General features: G+C 39.9%; 1 protein-coding gene across 4 annotated transcripts in view; it reads left to right on the top strand.

Annotated features, from left to right (window-relative positions):
* Nucleotides 1-133: 133 nt before the first annotated feature.
* Nucleotides 134-10140, top strand: part of Brca2 (BRCA2 DNA repair associated) — a 44710-nt gene continuing 34703 nt past the window's right edge. For 3 of the 4 annotated variants that reach the window (XM_031338833.1, XM_031338835.1, XM_031338836.1), the window contains exons 1-9: nucleotides 152-453; nucleotides 741-845; nucleotides 4540-4767; nucleotides 6162-6270; nucleotides 6775-6824; nucleotides 7120-7160; nucleotides 7351-7462; nucleotides 9063-9112; nucleotides 9858-9969. In XM_031338833.1, the coding sequence (XP_031194693.1) occupies nucleotides 779-845; nucleotides 4540-4767; nucleotides 6162-6270; nucleotides 6775-6824; nucleotides 7120-7160; nucleotides 7351-7462; nucleotides 9063-9112; nucleotides 9858-9969 (769 nt within the window). In that variant the 5' untranslated portion in view covers nucleotides 152-453; nucleotides 741-778. Of the gene's footprint in view, nucleotides 454-740; nucleotides 846-4539; nucleotides 4768-6161; nucleotides 6271-6774; nucleotides 6825-7119; nucleotides 7161-7350; nucleotides 7463-9062; nucleotides 9113-9857; nucleotides 9970-10140 lie in introns of all 4 variants that reach the window. The other variant, XM_031338834.1, reaches the window with a different exon arrangement.

Raw genomic sequence — 10140 nt, forward strand, 5'->3', positions numbered from 1 at the left:
AGGGCGCCGAGACAAATGTGAACCCGAGAGGAAGAAAGGAATTCAGCCGGAGACGGCCGAGCTAACTCTAGGCGGGAACAGTGACAGGAGGAGCCGCTCCCCGACTTCCGGGCGGCGCTCGCGCTGCGTCCCCGTCGCGTAGTCATGACGTCACGGGCAGAGCGGGCTTTTCGCAGGAGCAAGAGAAGCTAGGCGGTGCCGTCAGTCAGCGATCGCGGCTGGAGCGGGTCAGTGGGGCCGGGTGTTGTGGGCGCGCGCTCCGGGGTTGTGGTGCCGCGAGGACGCGCCTGACACCCCGGAGGAGCCCCTCGACCTCCTTCACGGCCGCCACAGGCTCCACGTCAGCCCGGAGCAGGTTCCTCCTTGCAGCCCGCGGGGTCCTCCCTGAGGGATCTGGCGCGTCCCCAGAGTCCGCAGTAGCCGCTCCATTCTGCAGTTGCTGGATTACCTAACGTGTGTGTCTCAGCTCTGTAATTAGTTAACGTAAATAATTCTAAATAACATTAAGTTTTTCTTGTTATTGGCTCCCACCATAGCCACTTTCGGGTGCTGTGATGTATCTAGTAGCCACTTGGTTCGAAGCACAATTATAAACTGTCCCTATCTTCACGATAAGTTCTGTTCTTGTCCCAAAAAAATGGGCCTAAGGTAGTTCCGTTGGACAAGCTTACCAGTGATTCTGGTTTTACCTGTCACAAGAAAGCAGGCTTGTGAAGTGTATGTTATTTTCTCTTTTGCAGACTTCTTTACCAAGCATCGGAGAAATACTGTAGAGAAAATGCCCGTTGAATACAAAAGGAGACCAACTTTTTGGGAAATATTTAAGGCGAGATGCAGCACAGCAGGTATTGAGTTTTATAAAACTTGGTAAATGAAGTCCCATCGAAAAAAATATTTTCAATAAAGTAAGTCAAGGTGAATGCTCGCTTTAAAAACAAACAAAAACCCCAGCACCTGGGATGCAGAGGCAGGTGGACTTCTGAGTTTGAGGCCAGCCTGGTCTTAAAGAGAGAGATAAAGGGCTTTATAGAGAGCCTCTGCCTCAGAAAAACAAACAAAAAATTACTTGAGCTAGGTGTGATGGCACACATTTATAATCCTATGGAAGACAACTGAGCCAGGAGGATTAAATATGAGTTCAAGACCAGCTTGGGCTACATAGGGAACTCCAGGATGTGGGGAGCAACAGAGCTTAGACCTAATTAAAAACAAAACACAAAAGAGGAATGAAAGAGACCCTCATCTCTGCATTTGTTCCTCAGCATCAATTAACCAGGCATTAGCTGATTCCTATAAATCTCACTATTTGTGAGTTAGAGGCAGGAGGATCAGGAGTTGAGGGTCATTTGTGCTGTAAACATCTTGTGGAGTCAGATCTTTTCCTGGTTAATCAGATGATAACATAAACAGATGGGGAATTAACTCTTTGACTTCCAGTAGAAATAACTGTTTTGAAAGTGCTACCAGCAAATCAGAAGCATTGGTGATGCTACTGATGAACTCTTGTCAGACCTTCTCTTATGACTTATTTTATTTTGGACTGTGTGAGTGTGTTTGTGTATATGTCCCAGGTGTATAGGTTGCCTAGAGGTCAGATACACTGGAGCTGGAGTTACAGGTGGTTTTGAGCTGTGATGTGGATGCTAGACTGAATTTGGGTCTTCTGCAAGAGCAGTAGATATTCTTAACTACTGAGTCATTTCTTCAACCCTAGCTTTCTTTGTTAAATGACATCGTCTTGCTCTGTAACCATGACTGATTTATAATTTGCTATGTAGATCAGGCTGGTTTCAAACTTGCAGTGACCATCCTGAGTACTGGAATTGCAGTGTGAACAGCTACAGCAGGCTCTGAATTAGATATTGTAAGTAAATATTGACAGGGCATGAAAAAGATCACATCCATTAATATTACAGCTGATCTGATCAGATAACTTTTCGAAGTTTGGAAGAAGTCAGCTACTGTGAATCTCTAGAAATTTTAATTTCATTTTGAAAGCTCACATTTCATCATTAGCAACAAACTTTTTTTGTTGTTTTTTTGTTTTGTTTTGTTTTATTTTGTTTTCAAGACATGGTTTCTCTGTATAACCCTGGCTGTCCTGGAACTCACTCTGTAGACTAGGCTGGCCTCGAACTCAGAAATCCTCCTTCCTCTGCCTCCCAAGTGCTGGGATTAAAGGCATGCATCACCACTGCCCAGCTTAGCAAGAAACTTTTGTCTTTACTATGAAAAGCCCACTTCATTCTTGAGAAAATGTCTGCCAAACTCTCCACATCAGAACACTTGGTTTGTCTGGCAGTCCTTCCAAGGAAAAGATGGCCTTCCGTGAAGAGTACACTAGTTCTGATCACAGTTCATCACAAGTGCTTGTCTGCTACACTTCAGTCTGCAGAAATGCTATATGCATTTTGTTTCTCAGAAAGTGTAAAGAATTAAGGCTAAAGAATTAAGCTTGGTCCTATCAGGTGCCTTAGTGGGTAAAGGTGTGTGCTTCATAGGTCTGATGATCAGTTTCTAAGCCAGAAGCAACATGAAGGTAGATTCTTGACTCCACATGCACACTGGCACATGCACACCTGTGTATATCAGATACATGGTAATAATAAGATTAGAACATAAGCTTTGAACCGTTCATTTTTACTTTGTTAGTAAGTCCCTGGCATTTCTCTTTGGGTTGGTAGGAAATACTAAGTGCTAGTATAATTAGGTCCACTGCCTTCTATCATGTAGATGCACTAGGTATTTACATACTTCATTCCTTGTTGTACAGATGTTGACAATGTGGAAAGGGCAAAGGACACCATATTCTAATTATGAAAATATATTGAATCCCCCTGCACCATCATAACAGCTGTATAGAGTGGTTGGGTCCTGTTTGACAGTTGTTGCCATGTAAGAATCTTTCTCATGTTTATTTGAAAGTGGTTCTCTGGCCCATACTAAAAGATTTGTCATACTGACAGTCTCCATAATCATTTCAGTTTTATCTATGGAGTGCATGCTTGCTATAAATAGTTTTGTTTTTTTTTTTTATTTCAAAATCATGAGTATTACTAAGAAAGTTAGAAAGGTAATATACCTAAACTCTATCTCCTTTTAAGTTTTGTGAAATTATACAAACGATAGTGCACTTTCAAAATATTAGACTACACTGGGCAGTGGTGGCGCATACCTTTAATCCCAGTACTTAGAAGGCAGAGGCAGGTGGATTTCTGAATTCGAGGCCAGCCTGGTCTACAGAGTGAGTTCTAAGACAGCGAGGGCTATATATGAAATCCTTTCTCGAAAAACCAAAAAATAAGTAAATAAATAAATAAATAAATAAAAAGATTAGACTAATCTTGCTTAATAAGCCTTTAAGTAATTAGCGTTCACAATTCTTGTTTGTTTGGTTTTTTCTCTTCTCTTTCTCTTTGTTTTATTTATTTTTGTCTTATTTTTTGTTTTCTGTATTTAGTATGCACTAGATTATGGAGTCTTTTGTTTTGTCTTGTTTTTTGTTTTTTGGTCCTCTTTGAGACAGGGTTTCTCTGTATATCCCTAGCTGTTCTGGAACTTGCTCTGTAGACAAGGCTGGCTTTGAATTCAGAGGTCTATTTGCCTCTTCCTGGCTTCCCTCCCTTGCTCCCTTGCTCCCTTGCTCTCTTGCTCTCTCCCTCTACTTCTTCCTCTTTCTTTCCCTCCTTCTCTGTCCTTCCCTCTCTTCCCTGCTTCCTCTCCTCCCCTCCCAACCCCCTTTTGATTAGTTTTTAAGATAGGGTCTCACTATGTAGACAAACTAGCCTGGAGCTTCTACAATCCTCATTCTGTGACCTTCCATTATAAGTTGTAATGTCATACCCAAGTGAGAAGAGGTCTTTTTGTAGCCCAGGGCAACCTCAAACCTCAGATCTTCCTGCTCAACCCTCAAGTGCTGGGATCACAGTTGAGCACCAGCATGCCCAGCTGGTCATAATTCAAGTTCCTTTTGTTTAGTATTAGTTTGTTTTATTGTTTATATATATAGATTTATCTCATGGTGGGGACAGGATGATGGGTCAGTTAGAGGACAACCTGCAAGAGTCAGTTCTCTGTTCCACCATGTGGATTCTAGTCGTGAACTGATGTCATCAGCTCTGGGGGTAAGCACCTTTACCTGCCAAGCCATCTTGCTGCACTGTTTTGTGTTTTGAGATGAAGATCTCAATGTGTTGCCTGGAAGATCTTCAAAATTGTAGTCCTCCTGTCTCAGACCTACTGAAAGCTGGAATAACAGGTGAATACAATCATACCTCTCCTTTATTTTTTACTGTGATTGTTGAACCTTTTTGTATTTATTTATTGATTTTACATGTATGTGCATGTAAAATCCTCATGACACAATAATGAGAAAACAATTTCTGACTCAGGCTGTCAGGCACAGCACGGATGGAATCACCTTTGGCAGCCCTGTTCTTTATTATGATCTTCATTGTTCATGAGTTTCTCCATGTCATTCATTAAAACTAAGATGAGAAGTTTGTCTTTTTTTTTTTTTTTTTTTTTTTTTTTTTGCAGATTTAGGACCAATAAGCCTCAATTGGTTTGAAGAACTTTCTTCAGAAGCCCCACCATATAATTCTGAACCTCCAGAAGAATCTGAATATAAGCCTCACAGTTATGAACCACAGCTGTTTAAAACACCACAGAGGAATCCCTCTTATCATCAGTTTGCTTCGACTCCAATAATGTTCCAAGAACGAAGTCAAACTCTACCACTAGACCAGTCACCTTTCAAAGAATTAGGTAACTGTAGCTAGATGTGGTGGTACATGCCTTTAATCCTAGCACTAGAGAGGCAGAACAGGTGGATCTCTGTGAGTTTGAGGTCAGCCTGGTTTACATATCAAGTTTTCGACAGCCAGAGCTACATACTCAAGAGATGCTTTCTCAAAAAAGAAAACAACAAGCAAAGAGTTAGTTCACCATAGGTTTAACTTGGGTAAATCATGCTATGTGATAGAGGGTACATGAGCTGGGACTTCAGGCAAAGTTGTATGTAAAATCAACTCTGTGATGAACTGAGTTCTATTGTGCAAATCAGTCTTCCTCATCTCTTCCCTCACTGAATGATGGAGATGGTGGAAATACTGTGTAATAAGCTTTGGTCCAATGAAATAATTTAGGTATTTAATAAATGCCTCTTTTCTTTCTCTATGATTAACATGTCAGCAACTAAGATTTTCTAAATTATGTCTTTGATATTCAAAATGACTTGTCTTGATGTTTACTAAGCTATATTTCTTCAAGTTATAATAGGGTGGAGATTTCAATTTCTTGTGAGTATTTTAATTTGAAACCAGTTTCTCTGACCTAGGTGCCAGGTGTTTATAAACACTTGTTGAGTAAACTTGTGCATTCATTCAGTCTCTGGGATATTGATTACTTCCTTGACATAGTATTCCCTTTTCTTTAGAGTACTACTTTGTGATATGCTCAGTGAGCATGTCAGGCATTATTGTAATTGCTATGGATATAGTCAGAAGACAGTATCTCTACTGGTTGATAGTGGTGCACTCCTTTGATCCTAGCATTCGGGAGGCAGAGGCAGGTGGATCTCTATGAGTTCAAGGCTAGCCCAGTCTACATAGCAAGTTTCAGGATAGCCAGGGCTACATAGAGAGATTCTGTCTCAAGAAAGGAGTGCTCAGGGAAACAAACATCTTGTACACAGTTCTGCAGGTTTAACAGCATTCTCTCAGAGAAGCCAGATGGTTGGGTTACAACCAAGAGTGGAATGCAAAAGGATAGCATCATAACAGTCAAGTCAGATGAGGCCATCAGCCTAGCAGTGTAGTTTGGTAGTGTGCATGTTCATCATTTGAAAAGCCCTAGTTTCTGTGTTCAACACCAAAGAAGAAGGAAGGGAGCAGGGGAGGTTGCAGTCATGAAGCCTTACTTTCCCACTTGTATTCAGGAGTCTGAAAATTAAATGGTGAAAGCTTTTCACAGAATGACAGACAGGTTGGACTAGGTGTCTTCCATGATGTCATACATAGGGTGCACACCATCCCTTGAGATGCATTTCTGTAGGAGGCCCTAGCTCTCTATACATTCTTTTTTTCTGTTCCTAAGTTCAAAAAGTAAAAGCTCAAAATGTACAGTGTCTGCATCCTCACTGGGCTATTTTACTGTTTCAGGGAAGGTTGTTGCAAGTAGTAAATGTAAGAATCACAGCAAAAAGATGGCCAGAATGGACCCTGTGGTGGATGTTGCCAGTCCACCTCTGAAATCTTGTCTCAGTGAAAGGTATGTTGAGACTGATGTATATTTTATAAGTGCACAAGACGTGTTATATGTTTGTTTTTAAGGCCTGGTCTCACTGCAGTCCAGGCTGGCTTTGCACTCAAACTCTTCTAGCCTTAGCCTCCCACAGGGCCGGGGATTCAGTTATGAACCATCATCATGTGTATCTGTTATTAAAATGGGTTTAAATAAAACATTTTCTTGCACGTGTTTATTTCACAGAAATAAGCAGTCATCCAGATTGCTTTGATTGAGTACCTCCTAGAAAAACTTCTATTTTTAAATAAAGTATAATAGATTCCTTAGTTTAGTAATTTTTATGTTAGAAACTTTGAGCCAGGTCTGGTAACCCAGTCCTGAAATCGTACCGCAGTACGAAGCCAGCCCAGGCTAACATAGTAAGCCCTTGTCTCCAAAATCATAAAACCACTAAGCTTCAGTGCTCAATGATCTCTTTGTTGCTGCTGTTGTCCTTTTAACCTGAGGCCACTGTTTCATTTTGTCTAGCCCTCTTACTCTGCGGTGCACACAGGCAGTACCACAACGAGAAAAGCCAGGTATGAGCACAGCAAATGTTCTTAATTTTGTTGTCTTTTGAGACCTTATTTATGTCTAAGTGTGTTGCCAATGTGTACGTGTGTACACCATGTGCATATCTTGGTGTCCAGAAGCCAGAAGTGAGATCCCCTGAAGCTGAAGTTATGGGTGGTCATGTATTAGGAATGCAGGTCTTTTGCAAAAGCAGCCAGTGCTCTTAAGTGCTGAGCCATGTCTCCAGTCCTATTGTTTTTATTTGTAGGTTTTAGAAATATTAATAAAGATCTAATAATTTTCTGTTTTCTTCACCCGCAGTGGTATCTGGAAGTTTATTTTATACACCAAGACTCAAGGAGGTAAATGTTCTTCTTGTGTTACTTATGGTATATCGGTTGAAAATGTGACAATGTGTATTATCCCTTCTATTTGGGAGTTGAGATCTGTATTTAGCATACTGTCTCCCAGAGGCATTAAGTAAGTGATAAAGTGTGAATGAAAAGTTAATCATCAGTGTTTCTGTAAACTAATGGCTGTCTTTCTTTGTAGGGTCAGACACCAAAACCTATTTCTGAGAGTCTGGGAGTTGAAGTGGATCCTGATATGTCTTGGACAAGTTCATTAGCTACACCACCAACACTTAGTTCCACTGTGCTCATAGGTAATAGTGACAAATTTGTACTGAACAGGAAGAGCTGGATGAGGCTGCTAAGTTATCTCCAATCTTATATTAGAAAGAAAATATGGACAGGCTAGTGAGATGGCTTAGTGGTTAAGAGCACTGGCTGCTCTTGCAGAGGATCCTGGTTCAGTTCTCAGTACCCATGTGGTGGCTCACAACTGTCCATAGCTTCAGTTCCAGGGGAACTGGTGTCTTCTAGCCTCTACAGATTCCTGCATGCATGTGATAAAATACATATTTGTAGAAAAAAACACCCATATACAGAAAATAAAAATAAAGGTTAAACACATAAGCAAACACGAAAACACATATTACTATGTGGTAAGTGTTTGTAGAATAATTTTTTTGTGTTTTATTTAAAATGCAATCAAAAGGTCACATATTTTTGTACTCTGTCATCTATATATGATAACTTCATACATATTTATTCACAATATATAACCATATCATGTGTTTGTACTCATTCATAAGGTATGTGTATGACTTAATCTTCAAATTATGAGTTTATATTCAAACCATAAATTTTTTTAGTATTTTAGGTTTTTTTTTTTTGTTTTTTATTCTATGTGTGAGCAAGTATGCCCATGTGCAAGTGACACAACATTTGCATGGAAACCACAGAACAATTGACAGGGTTGCTTCTTTTCTTCCACCATGTGGGTGCCAAGGATCCAGCTTAGGGTATCAGACTGGGCAGCTAGTGCCTTTGCCTTCTGAGCCATCTTGCCAGCCCTCAGACTGGTGCTTTTTTGATGAGTCCAGCCAAATAACTTTAGTTTTGATCCATTTAGCTAGAAGTGACTAGACTTTTGTTGTTGCTGTTGTTTTTTTTAAAGAATTATTTATTTATTTTATGTGTATGATTATGCTGCCACTGTCTTCAGACACACTAGAAGAGGGCATCAGATCCCATTATAGATGGTTGTGAGCTGGGAATTGAACTCAGGACCTCTGGAAGAGCAGTCAGTGCTATTAACCTCTGAACCATCTTTCCAGCCACTTTTTGTTGTTTATGTGAAATAATAAAGTAAAAAGTCTGAAAGCTAAGAAGTGATTAGCATTAATTATGTCTTCCATCTGTATCATCGTCTAAATTGGCTAGAGGCTCCCAAGGAGCCTTTGAAGACATAACCTTACAAATCTTTCATCTGCCCTTGTAGAGAACATAAAGCTAGTATCACCAAACCACATTAAGAAACAATGTGACAGACTGGATGAGATGGCTCAGTGATTAAGAGCACTGACTGCTCTTCCGAAGGTCCTGAGTTCAAGTCCCAGCAACCACATGGTGGCTTACAACCACCTGTGTTGAGATCTGATGCCCTCTTCTAGAGTGTTTGAGGACAGCTACAGTGCACTTACATATAATAAATAAATAAAATAAATAAATAAATCTTAAAAATAAATAAATAACAAAAGAAAGAAAGAAAGAAATAGTGTGACGAGTTAGACCAAGTTAACGTTTCTTGTTAGCTTTGGTCACACACTTTTAGTTGTGTGTGTGTGTATGGGGGGTATTCCTGAAAAAGTAAGTTTGTGTATTAATTTTAGTGTATGGTATATAATTTTTGTTTTACAGCCCGAGATGAAGAAGCACATAGAACCGCATTGCCTGCCGACTCTCCTGCTGTAAGTCAGTGTCAGGCTGGCATACTCTCAGTAGTACTCATTCTGAATGCCTTCACTTGGTTTGGTTTTGTTAGTGCTTCTTACGCTTTGTAAAAAATATTTTGTTAATTCTCTGAGGTGGCCAATCATGTATGTAATGTATTTTGATCATCTTCTCCCCCTCTTCCTCCTCTAACTCCCCCATGATCCTCCCCAATATGTCCTGCTCTCAACTTCATGTATTTTGTTCTTTTTAAAATGATCCCCTGAATCCAATTAGTTCCTTGGGTGTGAATGGGTATGGGGCACCACAGAGTGGGGCAGCCTATTAGTGGCCATACCCTCCCCCAAGATGACTCTCCCTTCCTCAGCAGCTATCAGCTACTAATAGCTCCTCAGTTTTTGGTAGGATAGTTATTGTTCCTTTGGTTTTTGTTTTTGACTTTTTTGAGATGGGTTTTGCTATACAGCCCTAGCTAGCTAGCCTGCAAGTAGTTAAGTAACCTATTTTGGCCTGAAACTTGGGATGATCATCTTGCATCTACTTCCCAAGTACTAGGATTATATGTGTATATCACTATGCCCCAGCTATCCTGCATTTTTAAACTACAACTTATAGTTTTTCTAAGCGTTTGGAGATGTTTCTTAACGTGATCCTATATGTAATTTCTTCCTATAAATTTTTTTCTGTCTTTCTATTTGGTAACATATATGTGTGTAATGAAAGGGTTATACTAATTAATGATTTTGAACATAATTTCTGCAGACTTTGAAAAGCTATTTTTCTAATCACAATGAAAGTGTGAAACAGAATGATAGATCTGTTCCTTCTGTGACCGACAATGAAAACAAAAACCAGCAAGAAGCTTGTAGTCAGGGTAAGTTTATCTGTTTAGTTGAGCTACTGATCTGAATCAATGATACCGTTCTTTTCTTAAGGAGAAATGCCATTGCTTTTCTTTCTCAACCTCTGAAATATAGACGATAGAAACTAAATAGATTTTTTTTTCTTTTTCTTTCTTTCTTTCTTTCTTTTTTTTTTTTTTTTT

This window comes from Mastomys coucha, unplaced genomic scaffold, assembly GCF_008632895.1.
Source record: "Mastomys coucha isolate ucsf_1 unplaced genomic scaffold, UCSF_Mcou_1 pScaffold22, whole genome shotgun sequence".
NCBI classification, from domain to species: domain Eukaryota; kingdom Metazoa; phylum Chordata; class Mammalia; order Rodentia; family Muridae; genus Mastomys; species Mastomys coucha.